General features: G+C 48.5%; 1 protein-coding gene across 1 annotated transcript; it reads left to right on the top strand.

The window, feature by feature from the left end:
• Window positions 1-1,012: 1,012 nt before the first annotated feature.
• On the top strand, window positions 1,013-19,259 carry ASB9 (ankyrin repeat and SOCS box containing 9). Its single transcript, XM_075539273.1, has 7 exons — window positions 1,013-1,168; window positions 9,105-9,184; window positions 9,686-9,793; window positions 11,919-12,069; window positions 12,670-12,804; window positions 15,832-16,023; window positions 19,020-19,259. Exons 1-7 carry the CDS (start codon window positions 1,075-1,077, stop codon window positions 19,142-19,144), a joined length of 885 nt encoding a protein of 294 aa, XP_075395388.1. The 5' UTR covers window positions 1,013-1,074; the 3' UTR covers window positions 19,145-19,259.
• Window positions 19,260-19,909: the final 650 nt, after the last annotated feature.

Raw genomic sequence — 19,909 nt, 5'->3', positions numbered from 1 at the left:
AACATTCTGCAAAGGCGACCTCAGGAGCTCTGGACAAAGTAAACTTGGGCTGGAAAGAGGGAACTGATTACAAGGATCTACATGTGACCTCCTTCCTGGGGGACGGACAACAGAAAAGGGGGTGAAGGGAGACACCAGACAGGGAAAGATAGGACAAAATAAAAATTTATAAATTATCAAGGGCTCAAGAGGGAGGGGGGAGCGGGGAGTGGGGGAAGAGTACTTGATGCAAAGGGCTTAAGTGGAGAGCAAATGCTGTGGAAATGAGGGCAAAGAATGCACAGATATGCTTTATACAATTGATGTATGTATGGATTGTGATAAGAGTTGTATGAGTCCCTAATAAAATGTTTTTTAAAAAATGAATGGTGAAGGGAAAGAGAGCAGGTCTCCTACCCCACCCCACTCTCCCATGGCCCTGAGTTCCCACCCCAGGCCACTGGGCAACCCATTTTCCTCAAAGGAACTCTTTCTTGAGAAGTTAAAATACAATAAGATACAATGCCTAGGTGAACAACATTTAATGACACCGCCGCGGCTGAAAAGACCGAAAACACACGTGGTGTGGAAATGTGCACTCTCATAACATAGACACACGTTCCCATCAGAAACTCCCGGCAAAATTAAAACCACACGTGCAGGCTGAGGGTGGGGCAGGTCGGCCGTGCTGCCGCCAAGCCCCGGGACTTCTCCAGCGCAAGCTTCCAAAAGAGTAACCGGTTGGCTCGGGCCGGCAGCCGAAGCTCGCGGTGGTCCATCTCCAAAGTTTCCAAGTGTGTGTGTTTCCTTCCTGATAAACTCCAAGGCTCTCTCGCCGCTGCCTCTGGGTTTGGGAAAGGACGTGACAGCAGCCAGTCTAGGGGCGGTGGGGGGCTGCGGCGAGCTTGGGCGGGCCGCCCGCCAGTTAGGTAGCGCGGGCGCGCGGGTGCGCGTGCGCGTGCGCGTCCGCCGGCCCCCAGGTGAGCCGCCTGTGCGCTCGCAGTCGGGAACTTGGCGGGCGGAAGGGGGCGTGTGGGATTCTGAAGCTCCCTCAACTGGAGTGGAACGCAGAACTTGGGCAGCCGCGAGCGCACGATGGACGGGCAAGGCGATGGCGACAACGGCAGCGCACCTCAGGGGCACATTCCCCCGGAGGTCCCCGGGATCGTGGCCAACCCACTGATGGGGGGTGAGTCACAGGGGCGCTCGGGAGGCTGGTGATGGGGTTGGGGGCGAAGAGGGCTCGGGTGACCTCAGGGACGGTGAACTGCGGAGATGGCCGCAGCCAGTGGATAGATGTGCCTGACACCGTTGTTCAGACATGAGGACGCCTCCGTGGAGAGTCCCATATAGACGATCGGTCGGCCTTTCGTGTTGTCTAGTCGCCAGGCAAACGTCGAGCGCTGCTGCGTCCAATGCCTCCCTTCTTCCGTCGGAGGTTTTGAGGAAACCGCTTCGCGTTGGGAAAGTTTTCAGGGCGACAAGAGGTTTTCTAGTCAAAAGTCGTCGGTGTTTGGCAGTTCAGTGGGGCTGGGTTTGGTTCATTTGAAAGGGAGATATTTGTTTATTGACTAAAACTTTCGAAAGTGACTGACAAGGAATAGTAATCACCCACGGGTGATTTGCTAATGTTCGAAGACGCGAGGGGGACGTCTTTGCCATTGTTCGCAGTGGCGCGGGTGGTATCCTAGCTAATGTTCGAAGTCTCGTGCGGGTGGCGTCTTACGTAATGGTCGCAATGGCGCGAATGGCGCCTTAGCTAATGTTCGCGATCGCGCGCCTCTGGGACTGTCACGTGCTTGCCAACGGGTACCTGCGGGCTAGCGGGGCTTCAGAAAACTAGGTCTAGGCTGTACAAGCCAAAAAAGAAAAAAAATGACTGAAAACTTTGCCACCGAGTCAATGCTGACTTACAGTGACCCCCCCCCCACCCCTCCCTCCGTCACAGGGCAGAAATAATTGTCCGGGCTTTGTACCATGGTGTCCTTGAGTGGATTTGAACCATCAACCTTTCAGTTAGCAGCCGAGGACGGAACCCTTGCGTCGCCACAGCGCCTTCCGCGCCTCTATGTTGTGGGTGCTGCTGAGAACTGCCTCCTCCGCTTTTCTTCGTGGCCATCTTTCTGCAAGCAGTTCACCTGATCTTGCTTCCTTGGCGCCACAGGGTGGGGTCAAACGGCTAACCGTTAGGCCCACCCAGAAGTTTCTAGGCAGTAGAGAAGGAGTTATGATGTCCAACATTCTGGTAGTACCCCGGAACCCTGAAATCTATGAGCACGTGTTAATTTCCGCCTTTGCCCGTATTGAACACGGAAATGAGAGAACTCCAAAATGCTTTCCCTCGGCCCCATAGAATGGACGAGGCGGCTCATTCATGCGTGTATTTATTCAATTTCGCACCTACACTAAGCAGAGCACTCAGCAGGAGAGAGAATGCGGGCCCTCAGAGGCAGAACTAGATGACGCAAGTAGATCACTTGGAGCAGGAACTTAGGCCCCGACGAAAGCAAGATGACTGTGTAGACGCATTTTTTTTTCTTAAGAAAAAGCTTGACGAAAACCTGGTTTAAAGCAACCAAGCCACGTTTGCAGGGGAAGAATCTACTTTGGTTGCGGTCCACAGCATTATTTTGCAACAAGTGTTGGATTTATGTCAGTCTAAGGGAGGGCGTCGCGGAGGGAGTGGCCCCTTTGCCCTGGCAGTGGAGTTATTGATTATATGTTGGGCTAACTGCAAGGTCAGCAGTTAGAAACCAACTGCTGCTCCTCGGGATAAAAACGAGATTTTCTCCTACTGGAAAGACAGTCTTGTAAATCCACACAGGCAATTCCACACTGCCCTATAGGGGATCACTATGAGTCGGGATTGATCCCATGGCCATGAACTTTGAAGAAAGGCCCAGGGACTTAAGGGGTGAAGACATTGTCACCAATAGAATGCAGGCTCTTAGGCAGTTTCCCGAGAATAAATCTAGAGAGGTGAAGCCTGATGGATAGTTCAGCCTTCTGGGGCCAGGGAATTGAGAGCCATTGATGGTTTGAGAGCAGACTCCTGGCAGTAAACAGAGTAGGTAACTAGACGTCAATGAATGGGTAGCCACCCTTAGAGTGGATTGTGGAAGGCTCACGGGAAATCGTTCCACAAAGCCTCCGGTTGAGATTTTTCCACTGCACCAGCAGTTGTGGGAGGGCATATAAAAAGGCAGCTGGCTGGGCCTCATCGCCAGAGGTTCTGATGCAGTAGAGGGTCTGGGGCAGGCCTGGGAATCTGCACTTGTAACAAGCTCTCAAGTGCTGCTGATTGTGTTGGTCCCTGGATCACACTTTGAGAACTATGGCACTGATCTAAGCTCAGCGGTGGGATCCACTTTGGCAATGAGAGGGAAAGGGAAAATATGGGTGACACTAAAAAGGAAAAGGTGCCCCGGTGGCATAGTGTGTTATGCGTTAGGCTGCTATCCATAATGTCAGCAGTTCAAAACCATCAGCCACTCCTGGGGAGAAAGATGAGGCTTTCTACTCCCATAAAGATTTACAAGCTAAAGGTGAGGCTTTCCAGCCTAAATGAATTGTCAGATAAGGGAGCAGGATATAGAGAGAACCAGGAAGAGGAGTTGGCTTGGGAGCAGAGTGAGGAAGGGGGCGGGTAATTAAGATGTCCAGTTTTGAATGTAAGAGTGACTGTGTCGGTGTCCAATGGACAACATGAAAATTAACACTTGAGTTTCAGGAACAAATACGGACTCCCCAGGAGTCAGCGACTTGAGAATGAACGGTGGGGAGGTGGTTGAGGTTGACACCTTTGGAACAGAGAAACTGTCTAATGACCAAGAGCTGAGGGCTAAGGATGGGGCCCCAAGAATAGGTGTCCAGTACAGAACAGAGGATCTGAGAAACAGGAAGAGACTCCATTGCTGTAATTCCCGGGGGACTAAGAGAGGAGAGGGTGGTGCTGGGGCAGAATGCTCCTCTTTTAAGCAGAAGAGCTGGATCAGTGCCCCCCATGCGCAGGCAGTACCTGCACCTCAGTGGAACTTTGGTGAGTTGACCTGCTGCTGAGCAAGGAGACTTGGTGGCCTAGGGGGTTATGTTGACTCATTGTCGAGTGGGTTCTGTTTTTATAATGCATAATGGATTACAATGGCTCTTTCAGACTAAGACAGACTAGGAAGAAAGGGCTGGCTGATGGCTACAATAGTGTGATCAGCAATGGGTCATGTCAGAACTGGGCAGGCAGCATTTCACCCCTTGTTCATGTAGTCAGTCGCCTGGGCCAAGGAGTAAACATTTTCAAAAGCAGTCATCAGGGCAGATGCTAGGATACCTTCGCAGCTGTCACACCCTTTCTGCTCCTGGCTGACTTCTCCTCCCCTCCACACCCCGAGGAGAGGAGCCTCTGCCTCCAGGGAATCTTCTCAGGCTCTGCTCCTATCTGTACCCAGAGGTTGGGGCTCCCTCCTTTCTGGGTGCTGACCCTGCCCGGTGGATGGTCTTTGTTTCTGTGTCTCAAGTCTTGACCTTGGTGAAGCGTGGAATGTGGAGAGTCAGAAGGCCCTTTCCAGCTGGCCTTTCCCAGAAAGTCAGGTGAAACGTGCCCCTGGGGAAATGTAGGTGGAACTGGAGAGACACAGGGATTGGCCCCAGGCAGGCTCCTCTTGACCTCCTCCTTGGATGAAAGGTTATAGAGTAAAAGATGTATGCTTCCCCCCACCCCACCCCCCCGTTTCCTCACAGAAACAGTGGCAACTGCTATGAAGGATAAAGGCAGATACTGATACCCCCTCCCCCGCCCTTCAGCCTCTCTGCCTTTCCTGTTTCCACCTGGACTTTGTGAGGATGTTTTGACCCCACAAAATGGAACCCTCCGGGTTGTGAGTTTTCACATTTCATTAGAAGACAGGCAGGGGAATCCTTCTCTTGTGCTGGATTTTTAGGTGGTGGGGCAGGGGCGAGTTGTTGGCTTTTTTTCCTGGGGAGGAGAACCTCACGATCTGGTAAGGATGGGTGACAAAGTGAGGTCCCTAAGGAGAAGGGCACTGCTTGTGAGAGAGGGAGAGGGAGGAGAGAAAGCTGTAAGGTCAACCTGCTCACCCAGGGGTCGGCAAATATTTGAGAGGGAAGAGCCAATCCCGTCCCTCACAACGATTTAAAAATGTTTGGAGAGCCATGAATATATATTTGATGAACAGTGAACTCTCCTTTATCTGAATAATATTCTTAAATTTTAAAACATCGTACTTCAGAGCTATATGCACACACCAAAAGAAGCATACATGGCCCGAGAGCCTTGGTTTGCGGACCCCTGGACTAGACCAAGCGTCATTGAGGCCATGCCTCAGCAGGGCTGTCTGAGTTGCCTCGACTTCTCTTTTTATCCCCTTTTCATTTGTCCCTGAATCAGACCAAGATCTCTGGTGAGTGCCACCCCTGGACACTCTCCAGTGCTGGTGCAGGCCTTGAAGCTGCCCTGCTCAGGTCCAGAAGCCTGAAGGCAAATGCTCCTGTGCTCCCCCGCCCCGTCTCCCCCCCATCCCGCCGTCCTGCACCCTGTCCCTCTCTGCCAGCCGCCCAACCTCTTGTTTCTGCCCCTGACCTTGCAAGAGGCTTCCTAGCATGCTCTGGGAGATTGCTGCTGCCCAGCCCTGGGAGGCTCTCAGAGCTTAGTTAATAGCTCTCTTTGGAATGTACCAATTGCTGCCCTTCTGAATCTCTTCGGAAAATAATGGAAAATTATAAAAATCATTCCAGAAAAGTGCAACAGAAATGCAAAGGCAACCTTTCTAATGCGCTGCAGGGTTTGATAGCTCCGAGGTTTAAAAGGCCCCTACAGGAAAGGGGAATTGAATGGTACTAATTAGGGGACTTGTAAAGTGGCTTTCTTCTGAGAGCTCCCAGCCCCATTTGCACCGGTGCTCCACCACAGGCTCTTAGCACTGCCAGACCCTCTCCGCATGGACTCTGTGTGCTAGAGGAGCCAGGAGCTCGCTGTCTGCTGTGGGGTGAGCTCTTCAGAAACGCCCCCTCTCCATCCTGACCAGCCAGACCTTCATGGTGGTTGTCCTCAGGTGCACTTTGAAGCTATCACTCCATGGATGTCAACATTCATCCATATTGTACGTGATGGGGTTCATAGCTCTACCCCTGTGGGTGTCCCAGACTGTCACTCTTTATGGGCGTAGAGAGCCTCATCTTTCTTCTCTGTGGGAGCTGGACATCGTCAGGATGGCCTTGCTTTTCCAGAGCTTGACAGTTTCCCGCCTCTGACAGGGGATAGTCTGATCACTTTTTATCATTCTTTCGACAGAGTTCTACCTTACACACTTTCTGACTTTCACAGGTCTGACTGGCACACTCAGCAACAATGGGTACCAGCCCAGCACTGTGTTACAAACATAGGGCTGCAACCTCTGAGGACAGCCTCAGCCTTTCTGGGAGAGAACACCATCCTTTGTTATTTACTCACAATCGGGGCGTCATGATTCCAAGATGAAGTAAATCCCATCAGCGTCTGCGCTTGATAATGGAAGAGCAGCTTTAGGATCCCTTAGGGCACATTTGTATATTCCTTTCAAAGGGAAGTTTGAAACCTCTCCCTATTTTTCACCTCTGTCTCTTAGCTCAAGATTGTATGTGAATGGCAGTTAGCAGCAAACCGGTGAAATTGGTTGTCCTTTTCTTTTTCTTTTTTTTTTCAAGTCCTTTTCATTCTGTGGAGCTCAATCTTTGCATATGAGCATCTGGGATGCCGAGTCCCGGAAATAGCCCGCTTTCCCCAGACAGAGTTGGGAGTTTCGAAGGAGGCTGCCGGAAACTCCTGATTCTGCTGAACAGAAGCACGTGGCGGTACAAAAATCCCAGGCAATTAAATAACTGCCAACCCGTGGGTGACCCCAGAAGAAAAGTCCTGGATGGGCCGTGCATAGGCGGTACAGGTTCCATTAGGTGCTTCAGAAACAGGCAGGGCAGCTATTTGCTCCTGGAGACGGAGCAGACTTTCCAGGTGGATAACAATAGTACACAGCTTGCTGGATGCTTCCCTCTTCCTCCCTGGGGTGTCAGTTTGCAAACAACTAATGTTGCTGTTGTGTGAGTCAGTGAGTCCATTTTTACTCCTAGCCACACGTCAACACAGAGTCAGACTACCCTATAAGGGTGGCCAAGGCATCTTGACAGGAGCAGATGGCCACCTCATTCTTCTGCAGAGTGCCTGGTGGTTTGAACTGCTGACCTTTCCATTCTCGCTGGGTTCTTAACCACTGCATCACCAGGAATCCTTCAAGCCATGAATACCGACTCTTTTTCAAAACAAAAGGAAACATAATCCCAAATATCTGGGTGTGGCAAACAGTTAACGAAGTGACCACTCTTGGAAAGGTTAGAGGTTTGAGTCTACCCAGAGGCACCTCAGAAGACAAACGGGCCATTGTAGTGCGGCAGTCCAGCCCAGATGGGGTTGCCCTGAGGCAGAACCGGCCCCAGAGGAGCTGGTTTGGACTGGATAATAAGTATCTAGATGGAAGCCACACACCTCCTGGCAAAGCAGAGCTGTTCTACCACCCTCCTCCTGAGTGTTTAGTGAAAAGGAGCAGAAGCAAGCCCAGGCGCACCTGCAGGTGGCCAGCACTCTCAGGCTTCTGGTACCTGTTTGATCTGCATGACAAACTCACTTTAAGAGGGTACAATTCTGGTCCACACCGCTTTCAGCTTATATCCGCTGAATAAGAATAAAATATCCACTGAGTTAGAATAATAATAATTTATCAAGGGTTCACGAGGGTGGGGGAGGGAGGGAAAAAAGAGGAGCTGATACCAAAGGCTCAAGTAGAAAGAAAATGCCTTGAAAATGATGATGGCAATATATGTACAAATATGCTTGATACAATGCATGTTTGGACTGCGATAAGAACTGTAAGAGCCCCCAATAAAATGATTTATTATTTTTTTTAATTGAGAGAACCAACTCCCAACCTTTCAGATAGCAGTCAGGTGTCACCATTGAACTATGGGTAAGTCTACTGCTGTCCTCACTTGACAAGACAAGGCAACAGAGGCTCAGTGGCTGTGTAGGGATCCACAGGTCAGAAGTCAAGTGGGTCAGAAGTCAAGCTGGTCGTAACTTCAGAGCTTTCTCTTGGCTGCATTTGGTGCTGTCTCTGAGGGTGAAAAATGTCTCTGTTACAAAATCAGACTGGACTCTGTTTGCATGGCCTATTGGGGCTGGAGGTAATCGGTGAATCGATTTGGTTCTGCTTAGGTTTGATTCCAAACCTAATGGTGTATGTAATTGCATAAGTGATTACTACCATTAGTACATGTTACTGTTTGCTGAGATGCCAGGGTGTGTATTTCATGCAGGAAAGTCGGCTGGCAACCATGGCATAAGACAGTCCTGCAGGTTTATTAGCCCAGCTGGCACTTAACTAAATGGACCATTTGCCTTTGAACCCGGCGTGCAAATGGAATTGTAATGACCTTTCTGCTCTCCTGGTTCACCTCTTTGTCCTCCGTTTGAGCACTGGCTCTAGTCGTTCCTTTAGCTTCCTGGACAATTCAGTAAGCAGGGTCCAGGAAGCATCAACAAAGGGAGACACGCTGCAGTCCTGAGGGGACTTGGTTGGTGTTCACCATGACTCCATTTAGGGTCCGTTAGTTTTTTATAGACTGGCCAGGAGGAGGTGGCACCAGCTTACAAAGTACACTGCTGTTCGCCCCCTTCTAGTCAGCTCCAATGCACGGCACCTCCACATACAGCACAGAGAAACAAAGGCCTGGTCCAGCGCCATCCTCCCGATGGCTGGGATGTTTGAGTTCCTTGTTTCAACCAGTGAGGATCGTCTTTGCCTTGCAGCCTACAGGGTTCACCTTCCAGCATGATCCTAGACAATGTTCTGTTGTGAGTCGGGAGGTTTCCATGGACTCACTTTCAGAAATAAATCACCAAGCCTTTCTTCCTGGTCTGCCTTAATCTGGCAGTGTGGCTCAAACCTGCTCCTCCTATACCCCGCCCCCCAGTGGGTGACCCTGCTGGTATTCTAGATACTGGTGGCATGGGCTTTGGCATCATGGAACACACCATCGACGTCAGGTGGTCTAAAGTGCACTGACATGTCCCTATTTCTATTCAGATGCGGTGTCCGACTGGTCTCCCATGCATGAAGCGGCGGTCCACGGGCGCCTGCTCTCTCTGGAGAACCTCATCCAACAGGTATCTTTCTGAAATCTGGTCAATCAGAAGTGCTCCCCACACCGAGAAAGGCGAGATCGTGGTCTTGAGCTGAAGCTGTCCATTTCCTCTTCTGGAAAATGTGGATTTCCTGTCCTTTTCACAGGCCATGAAGCCATCATCATCTCCTTTTTTAACCCTTTAAAACTAGAAAAGCCTTTCTTAGGAGCTTATCATCCTTAAGGAGCCCTGGTGGTGCAGTGGTTAAGCTGCTAGCTGAAGGTTCGGTGCTCGGAGAAAGAAGTGGCAATCCGCTCTCATAATGACAACAGCCTTGGATCACTCTATTCGTCAGTTCTACTCTAGCCTATAGGCGCGCTCTGAGGAGAGATGGGTTTGGAATTCTTTTCTTTTCCTAAATTTTCAACACCCTGTATTGGCAGCGTTTGAGCCAGTGAATGTCACTAAAGAGAATGATGGCTGAAAGCTAGCCCCAAGACACCACTCCTTGGAGAGTCTTACTCCGCCCCTTCCTTCCTCCAGGGCTGGCCCGTCAACCTCTTCACGACCGAAGGTGTGTCCCCTCTGCATGAAGCCTGTCTCGGAGGACATACCTCATGTGTCAACATCTTACTGGATCATGGTGCTCAGGTAGGTGGGACTCGGAGAGGCCAAGAATGAAAATGGATCCTTTTGATGCCTTCTGATTAATTGCCAGGACTTCTGGTTAGCCTGAGTAGAAATGTGAAGAGGGGCAGTTTTTTTGAGAGCATTAAACCCATCGAGCTTCTTTGCTTTCGTGACAGAGGAACTACGGAAGTTTTAGCCAAAAAGGAAGACATAGAGAAAATTATGACAGGTAGACGTTCCTTTACAGGCCTAAACAAACAAACAAACCAACCAGTTGTCGTGGAGTCTGACTCAGGGTGACCTCATGGTGTGTCTCATAGGGCTTTCAAGGCCCTGGCTTTTTCGGAATGTCATTGCCAGGCCTTTCTTCTGAGGGGTTTCTGGGGAGGTTCAAACTGCTCACTTTTAATTTAATAGCCTAGTATTTAACCATTTGTGCCAGCCAGGGACATGAAAGACACCATTTTAATCTGTCTTTTGTTCAATTGGAGATGGAGGAGAGAGGGGCAGGGACCTACTATTGGTGGAGGGTGGCATGAACTGGCAGCCTTTCAGTCAATAGTAGTTGGCGGCTTAACCATTTGATATCACTGCTATTTCTGTGGTTGGTTGCTCCTGCCTTCATCCCTGAGTCCAGGAAGTGAGAAAACATCAAATCTGACTTCGTAAGACCGCATTAATGATCCCAGCCTGGCTCTAATTAGACTTACTAACATTGTCAACTTGGACACGTTACTGAGCCTCCAAGTTTCCTAGTCCAGAACCAAACTCAGTCCCACCCATAGCCACCCAGTGGGTTCTGATTCATAGTGACCCTGTAGGGCAGACAAGGTATAACTGCATCTGCGAGTTTCTGAGACTTTAAACTGTTATGGAAGTAGACAGCCCCATCTTTCTCCCAAGCTGGTGGCTTCAAACTGCTGACCTTGTAGATTGTAGCCCAAGGTGTAACCACTACGCCACCAGGGCTCCTCCAGAGGCGTGCAAACTAGGCTAAGAAGAAGCTGTGGTCATTTGGGAAAAGTACCACAATGAGGGGGAAGTATCGATACTAAGAGGGTGGTTAGGAGCATGTGTCTTGGAGGTTGGGGAAAGTTAGGGGTACAGAGAACGCAAAGGCCTGGAAGTCAAAGGGAGTGAAGTTTTGTGACATCATGGCAGGAGGGTAGGAGTGGGCGGGAGGGGTGGGGGCCAGAATGTGAACAATCCTGCAGTCTGGACCAAAATTAATGCTCTTTTGTCCTGAGATCAGGAAAGAGCCACAGGTGAGTAGGTAATAGAAGTAGATTTTTGCTAAGGATATTTATCCAAAACAGAAACAGGTCAGGACTAACATGAGACTAGAGACGACCTTAGGTACATCCTTTAAGTGCGGCATTTACAAGAACTTTAAGCTCACTGGCATGATCCTTAAACATTGCATCCTGGGTACTTTTCCAGCCTCACTCGGATCCCAGACCTGCTTGGAAATAGTGCATGAGCTTTGGCTTCAAGTCTGAAGAAAGCATGTTCATTTGATTTTCTCATTTCTATTCCATTAGAACCCAGACATGGGAAGTTATACGCTAACTTGTAGATCTCGGGAGGATTAGACAAGGGAAATAGTTTTGTGGCCCTGTTTCACCAGCTTTGTGACCTATGAGTAAACGTATTTGAGGTGCGGTTCAATGGTTGCCAGTCCCCCAAAACTTCCTTTGAACCACGCTTATCATGGATCCTGGGCATGTGTTCACTCTTTTTGTATGAAAGGGAGATTTTTAACGGTTTCAGATTGGACTTGAATATTTTTAGAAAGTTATAGGGGCTACTGGACAAACCACTGAGATGTGGGTGGGAAGGTTTCAAGGGAGGAGATGGGGCAGGAGGCTCCTGCAGACCTGCTGGCTCATTTGGCAGTTGCCGTTCCCGGAAAGAGCACAGGGGGATAGAACAGTCTGTCATTCTCTTGTGCTTTCCGTGTGAGCTACCTCATTCCATTTTTTCCACAACATCCTTGTGAAATAAAGAGATTTTTCTCTTCATTTTGTAGCTGTGGGATTGAAGGCTCAGAGGGGTTTACATTACAGCTCAAAAGTCCTGGAGCCTAAATTTGAATCCATGACATCACACACACTGCTTGCCTTTATTCTGGAACTTTCCCTTCCAGGTGAATGGCCTGACAGCAGACTGGCACACCCCCTTGTATAATGCGTGTGTCAACGGCAACCACGAATGTGTCAATGTGCTGCTGCAGCATGGGGCCATCCCCGACTCACCATGTGGTCTGGCATCCCCCATCCATGAAGTTGCTAAGAGAGGTAAATCTTCTGAGGATTGAAAATCCTGCCCCTCCCCCTTTCCCTTGGGGACACGTGACTGTTGAAGAAGCATCAGCATGACTTGAAATGCAAATGCAGATTCTTGGGCTCTTTCTGACTCCACTGGATCAGTAGCCACCAGTGTTTATTGATGTCTTATTTCCCAAACCCTCCAGGTGATTCTCGTGCACGATCCATCGAGAACCACTGTTTTAGGGCATTTGGGGTGTTGCACAGGGCCTGTCACATTGTAGACGAACCATCACATTGGAACAGGGCCTGTCACATTGTAGACGAATCATCAATGTTGGTGGCTAGCTCCCTAGAAACCCAGCTATTTAATAAAGCAACTGGGTGGATGGGTTACCACTTGCTTACAAGTAGCTGTAAAATTTGGGTGAGTTCCTTGGTGTGGGTGTAGAGCATGTATTGTTGTCAACCTGTTAAATGACAGCGATGTTTGAATTACATTTCTATTCGAAGTGGAGGGAATGGCTTTGGGTTCTCTGGATCCATTGCTGGTAAGTTTAGACTCACAAACAGAAAAGTAGCGTTTCCAGAACTTGTGCTGTAAGTGTTCTCTCTCCCTTGGGGCTGCAGGCCACGTGGAGTGTCTGGAGGTTCTTCTAGAATATGGAGGCAACATGGATTGTAGTATCTCCCATCTGGGTTCCCCACTCTATTTGGCCTGTGAAAATCTGCAGATTGCCTGTGCCAAGAAGCTTCTGGAATCAGGTAAAACAAAAAAACCAAACAAGGAAAACAAACGGAAAGGAAAAGACTGGTACATCAATGATCTCTCTATTGTAGCCAAGGAAAGAGGAAGGGCAATGGGGTCATGGGATTAGACGGTCTTCCATGGGGAATTATTTTTTTTAATAAATCATTTTATTGGGGCTCATACAATTCTTTTTTTTTTTTCACAAAAGAAAGGCTTGTAGTTCGTTCAAGGATCGTTTGCTGGCCCTTAGGAGCGTTTTCCAGTCCAGTCTGTTGGGGCACCACGCCCTGGCCCCAAAGTCCACTTTCAGCATTCCCTGGGGAGCTTGCCACTCCATTCCCTTGCTGTTCCGCTGCACTCCCTCAGTGCTTTGCCTCAGTGTGGTGGGATCAGGTCAGGTGCAATTCCCACACTGTGTCTCCGGTGCTGCCCCCTGTATCGCCCTTAGTCACTGAGGGGCATCATGTCTCATAGTAGGGCCAGCCATGTTCTCTCTGTGGACTGGCTGCTCATACAACTCATATCACAATCCATACATACATACATCAATTGAGTAATGCACCCTTGTACATTTTTTGCCCTCATCATTCTCACAATTCGCCTTCTCCTTGGGTTCCTGGAATCAGATAATTTTCCTTTTTTCTCTCCCCCTCCTCCTCCGGCTCCCCCCTCCCCAATTAGCCCTTAATAGTTTATAAATTATTATTTTATCTTATTTTACACTGCCCGGCGTCTCCCCTCACCCACCTTCCCGTTGTCCATCCCCCAGAGAGGAGGTTACATGTAGATCCCCGAGATAGGTTCTCCCTTTCTACACGCCCTTCCCTCCTGGTGTCGCCACTCTCACCGCTGGTCCTGAGGGGTTCATCCGTCCTAGATTCCCTGTGTTTCCAGATCCCTACTGCACCGCTGTGCATCCTCTGGTCTAACCAGGTCTGCAGGGCAGAATTGGGATCATGGTAATTGGGTGGGGAGGAAGCGTTTAAGAACTAGAGGAAGGTTTTGAGTTTCATTGTTGCTACACTGAACCCTGAGTGACCCATCTCCTCCCCACTACCCCTCTGCAAGGGATGTCCAGTTGTCTACAGATGGGCATTAGGTCCCCATCACGCTGTCCCCTCATTCACGGAGATGTGCTTTTTTTCTCCCTGCCTTTGTTGTTTGAAACCTGGTCCCCTCGGCCCTTCAAGATCACACATGTTGGTGTGCTGCTTTCATGTGGGCTTTGTTGCTTCTGGGCTAGATGGCCACTTGTTTACTTTCAAGCCTTTAAGTCCCCAGACGCTATAATCTCTCAATAGCTGGGCACCTTCAGCCTTCTTCACCACACTTACTTAGGCACACATTCGTCTTCAGCGTTTATGTGAGGAAGGTGATTACACAATGATGTGTTTTGTTCCTTGGTGTCTGCTACCTGGTCAGTTCAACATCTTGTATTCACTTAGGCTGTGTGCTTCTTCTCTGTGGGCTTTGTTGCTTCCGAGCTAGATGGCCGCTTGTTTGCCTTCAAGCCTTTAAGACCCCAGATGCTATATCTTTTAGATAGCCGGGCACCATCAGTTTTCTTCACCGCGTTTGTTTATGCACACATCTGTCTTCAGTGATCATGTCGGGAAGGTGGGTATCATGCAATGACGGCTTATCAGGGCGAGGTGCTATTGTATTGGGGGATTATGCATGAGGAGGCCCAATGTCCACCTGCTACCCCATGGGGAATTATTTTAAACGATTGAGTTTTAGTTTCCTCATTTATAACAAGAGGATAATGATGATGATGGTGACCATGATAATGATATCTCCATCCCAGGGTGGTCTTCACTAAGTGTTTGTTCCTACCCCCTTCCCCCTGCTTTGCCCCCTACTGCGGAATATACTCGTATTTTCAGGCTTTGAACAATGAGCAAAGCCGCTGGATTAGGGCTGCGTCTTCCTATTTGGAGCCTTTTCTTTGATTTGGAAGTTACACTTGCCCTGTTTTTAGCCTAATGGAAACATTCTAAGTTCTTTAAAATGGTCTACTTAACCATTATTTCTTTTCACTGCCCTGCTATTTCTCAGACCCCCCTCTTTGTTTATTTCTTTAGTCATCTGAGTCCTATTCAGTCTTTGAGACTTCAGTAATCTCTCTTTTACTCCAGCTCCTATTGCCTTCTATTCATTTTGACAGCCTTTTCTAGGAATTAAACTATGCGCTCCCTCCCTCCTTTCATCTCCCCTGTCTCCCTCCCTCCCTCCTTCCCTCCTTCCCTCCCTCCCTCCCTCCCTCCCTCCCTCCCTCCCTCCCTCCCTCCCTCTCTCTTCCCCTCTGTTCTTGTCTCTCTATCTACATCTATGTCTATGTCCTATCCTCCTAGCTAAGAGTTAAGCCCTTAGCCAAACAAGGGACAGGTCTGGCATCGCCCCCAAAGCCCAACACAATGAAGTAGAATTTATTTTGTGTTTGGTGCCTGGATTCAGGTTCCTATTTTGCTAAAAGGACAACAGCTCAGGTAAAGCCACATGATCCCACTCATCACAGTGACAATGACAGCCTGCGTGGGGATTTGCCGAGAAGGGGAGGATGGAACTGCAAGCCCACTTTATTTTTGAGGAGATCTTGAAACCTACCCTGGGACTTGGGGGTTGGCCACATCCGTGTAGAAGATGTTCCCAGGGGCAACTGCTAGTTCTGAGATTCAGCTGCCTGTTGTAGACCAGCTTTTACCAGCCAGCCGCACTAATAGTCATGCAAGTTAAGGCTTCAGTCCCCAAATAATGCACGCACAGTCTTGATTGCCTGGATTTTTCCTGTGGCTATCACGTCTATAGAGTCTAGTGGTCAAAAGGAAGTTTTTAGCTTCACCTGCTGTATTCAATTACTTGGTCAAATGGCATTGCTCCATAAGTTTAAAGGGAGTCAAGTCAACGCCAGTTTTCTTCAGCAAACTGCCTTACTCCCTAGGGATCCCTTTCTGGGGGAGAATGATGAGGCTTGGCGTTTTGAGAGGGTGAAAGGTTTGGGTTTGGCTTGACCCTCTTTTGTTTTCATCCTGACTTCTTAGGAGCCAACGTGACCCTGGGCAAAGGACTGGAGTCTCCTCTTCATGCAGTGGCCAGACAGGGCAACAAGGAACTGGCCAGCCTGCTCTTGGATTTTGGCGCTGACCCTCATACTAGGAATGCTGATAACAAGCGCCCTGTGGAGTTGGTGGCACCAAACAACGCTCTGATCCAGTTTCTCTTGGAGCAAGAAGGTGCTTATCCCTTGGCTGAACCTAAACCCCAATCTTTAGAGACCCCTGTGGACTCTAATAGGAGGCAGAGTACCTGAGAGTTCTAACTGGTGGTCATTCATTCTCTGTCCTCACCCAATGTGGGAACGTTTCGGTCATTTGGTATCCAACAAATACATAGTTGAAAAATGCATCGGTGAATTCTCGCTATCATCGAATTAATTGATTTTGATTCATAGTGACCCGTATAGGACAGAGTAGAACTGCCGCTGTAGGTTTCCGAGACGGGAACTCTTGATCGGAGCAGAAGGCCTCCTTCTCCCAAGGAGTACCTGGTGATTGATGAGGGAGCCTCAAAAAAGTCATGGGAAAATGGAATGAAAAGATAATAGATTTTTCCCATGAATTGTTTGAAGCCGTGTGTGTGTGTGTGTGTGTGTGTGTGTGTGTGTGTGTGTGTGTGTAGAGTGAAGTGCTTGGTTGCTAACTGAAAGCTTAGTGGCTCAGAGCTACCCAGAGGCACCTTGGGAAAAAGACCTGGAGATCTGCTTGAACCCCTTGAAGACACAGTTCTACATACACATGGGTCTCCATGAGTTAGAATTGACGAGATGGCAACTGGTGGATTATACCAAATATTAAAAAAAAAAAACCACAAACAACTCACTGCCATGGAGTCAATGCTGACTTAGAGACACGCCCCCCCTTCTCCGGTGAGTTTCCAAGACTGTAACAGACCAAACTCATTGTCACTGCATGATCCAATGTATGTTATGCTAGGCCTGTGCACTGTAGAGTTTTCAATGGCTGTTATCCCATGGAAGTAAATCTCACTGAGTACATTCTAATTTGGTTAGGAACCTTGATGGCATTGAACACTCAGCTGCCAGCTTAGAGGCTGCTGTTTGGAAGCCACCAGTTATAACCTAGGAGAATAGATGAGGCCGATTGTTTTCATAGAGACCCCTGTGGGATCTGTCCTATCAGGTCACTGGGAATCAGAATCACTGAACAGCAATGGGTTTTGATTTGCTCAGCCAAGATATACTACCATAGTAAATAACCATGCAGTGTTAGGCAGGCTGGCGACGGGCTGCTGTAGATGGTCTGATAGGCATGTGTAGGCTATGACAATTTTCAAAGAATTAAAATCTTGTTTAAAAAGGTGAATATGTTTTTAAAAGGCGAATAACAAACTGGTCCAAAACGAACTTTAAATGATAGCTAATTAAAGGTACTGGGTATCGCTTTTATGAGCCACACCAATCTGAAGATACTTACTCTTATAAATTAGTAAGTGTGATGCTTGGGATTGATTAACATATGCCTGAGTGCACCGAGAATAATATTGAGCATGTGGTAAATACCAACAGGTCTTCCTGAATGTGCCTTGAGGGGCCAATTTAAAATAGTGCACTTTTTTCAGGTGTCTGTGTGTCTAGTTCTACCTCTCCTTGTTCTCCACCATCTGGGAAATATGTAACCTGGTGTACTCTGTAGGTTCCCTGGTGGTATAGTGAATTATGCTTTAGCTGCTAAGCATTGGGCTTTTAACCACCAGGTCAGCAGTTCAAAACCACCAACTGCTCTATGAAAGAAAGATGAGTCTTTCTACTCCCGCAAAGAGTTACAGTCTCGGAAACTCACAGAGGCACTTTTCCCTGTCATGTCGGATCACTATGAATCAACTAGCAATGAGTTTGGTTTGGATAGTCAGAGAATTCCCATTACAATCATTCCCCACTCGTTTCCCTTATAACAGCGTTTCCCAACATCAGCATTATTGACACATGGGGCCACTTGTTGGTGATCTTGTGCCCTGTGGGATATTTAGCAGCATCGCTGACTTCCACCCACTAGATGCTAATGGAGACATCAACTCCAACCCAGAGGAGGCCTGCCCCGTAGAGGGCACATCACCAGGTCATTCTTCCCAGGAGCCATTGGTGAATTGGCACCGCCAACTTGTGGGTTAGCAGCCAAATGCTTCAAGATTGCTTCCCAGGACTCCTCGGGTGCTAATAGCACCCCCTAAGCCTTAGTGAGCTGAAAGGGAGGAGCTGTTGGCCTTTTAGAATTAGATGGTCTGTTATGGCAGGATTGACAAATGAAAGAAGAGCAGGGCTTTAAAAAACTCTCAAACTCAACTGCCACCCACTCAATTCCAACTAATAGCAACCCTATAGGGCAGGATAGGCTTGCCCCCATGTGTTTCTGGGACCAGAATTTTTTAGGAGAATAGAAAGCCTCATCTCTCTCTCTCAAGGAGTGGCTGGTGATTTCGAACTGTTGGCCTTGTGGTTAGCAGCCTAACTTGTAATCACCATGCCACTGGGTCTCAAAAAGAACATTTACAGATCTATCCTGATCTAGAATGCTTTCAGGATCATGTAGATACACCTACAAGGAAGACAAGTTAACGTGACTATTATTTCAATCTCTTAGTGTATATAAAAAGAGCCTTGGTGGCTAGTGGTTACACGCTGCTAGCTACGAGGTCAGCAGTTCAAATCCACTAGCTGCACCACGGGAGAAAGAAGCAGTTTTCTCCTCCTGTAAAGAATTCCAGTCTCAGAAACTCACAGGGACAGTTCTACCCTGTCCTCTAGGGGCATTCGCTATGAATCAGATTTGACTTGATGGCAGGGAGTTTGTTTTTGGAGTTTCATACAAAAGTTATGTTTACACATTATGGTCTATGAATTGACCACTAGCACCATGAAAAAGTTTGAAATATTGTGACAGTGACCACAATGGGGCGCAGAGAGCATGTGCTGTTGGGGGGAAATGGGGCCAGTTGATAAATAACCAAGGTGTTCAATGCAGAGTTGCCACCAACCATCAATTTGTTAGAAACAGCATGTGTGAGATGGAAAAAAGCGAAGCCCGATAAAGTCGTGGGTGTCTGTACTTCATTATTGGCTTCTAACAATGTTCCGTCTTGTGAAAAGAAACAAAGTCAGACAATGAATCTGAGGTCCATCAAATAAGTTCATGCTTTTGTCGCTCTCCTCCAGGGCCGCCACCTCTGATGCAGTTGTGCCGCCTTCGGATCCGGAAGTGCTTTGCCATCAGAGAGCATTATAAGATCGCTACTCTGGGCCTTCCGGAAGAATTGAAGCACTTTCTCCTCCACATTTAAAAGGGTGTCCAAACACCAGGCCAACACAATGGGTGTTGCGATGCTTGAAGTTTTAAATCAAGTTGGGTTCATGCAATTTCGAGAGGTGCGGAAGCACTTTTTCCTCCATGTTTAAAAGGGTGTCCAAACCCCAGGCAAACACCAGTGAGTGTTCTGTTCATTGAAGTTTTCAAATAAAGTTTAGTTCACGCAACTTGGCTGGCTTTTTCAATTCGATCTTTCTTTGCAGTGGCGCTCCCTTGACTGCTCTGGCTTTGCCAGGGGCAAGTCCCGAGGACTGCTTCCCCAATTCCCCACCCTGGCCTGGAAGAGGGTGGCTAACAATGCAGCTGTTGCTTTGAATGTGTACTACATACATGCCGAGCATGAAACTGTCACAACGACCCTGCCAAGTGGCTGCTGTTTGTTCGCAGCCTTTCTCCAGGTTAGACACAGACCAGTCCCCAGAGCCAGGAGAAGGAGCCAAGTTCAATTTCAGGCTCTCTGATGTGTACCTGGGGTAGTGAATGAGAAGGAACTACGTGCTGATTAGGAAAAAAAAAAAAAGACCAGACCACGAGATAGGATCAGCCTGAGAGCTATTTATTGGGGCCAATGCTGCCTTGACAGCTGCATACAGTGGGTGCTCTTGCAACCCAGAGAGCCACCAGAAGAGGGGAAAACCAGTCCCTATCAAGGCAACTTGAATTCAGGGCAACTCTATGTGGCCCAGAGTGGAAAATGCGCTCCCTAGAGTTTTCAGGACTAGATCGTTAGGCCTTTCTT

The sequence above is a fragment of the Tenrec ecaudatus genome, chromosome X (genome assembly GCF_050624435.1).
Source record: "Tenrec ecaudatus isolate mTenEca1 chromosome X, mTenEca1.hap1, whole genome shotgun sequence".
NCBI lineage: Eukaryota > Metazoa > Chordata > Mammalia > Afrosoricida > Tenrecidae > Tenrec > Tenrec ecaudatus.
Note: the sequence above shows the minus strand (reverse complement) of the source record. Positions and strands in the feature narration are given on the sequence as shown.

What these genes read in the sequence shown, in the direction of transcription:
- ASB9 (XM_075539273.1), top strand. Translation starts at nt 1,075, where the DNA reads ATGGACGGGCAAGGCGATGGCGACAACGGCAGCGCACCTCAGGGGCAC. An exon ending in TGGAGAACCTCATCCAACAG is followed by an intron (nt 9,185 to 9,685) that starts GTATCTTTCTGA and finishes TCCTTCCTCCAG; the next exon opens with GGCTGGCCCGTCAACCTCTT. An exon ending in TACTGGATCATGGTGCTCAG is followed by an intron (nt 9,794 to 11,918) that starts GTAGGTGGGACT and finishes TTTCCCTTCCAG; the next exon opens with GTGAATGGCCTGACAGCAGA.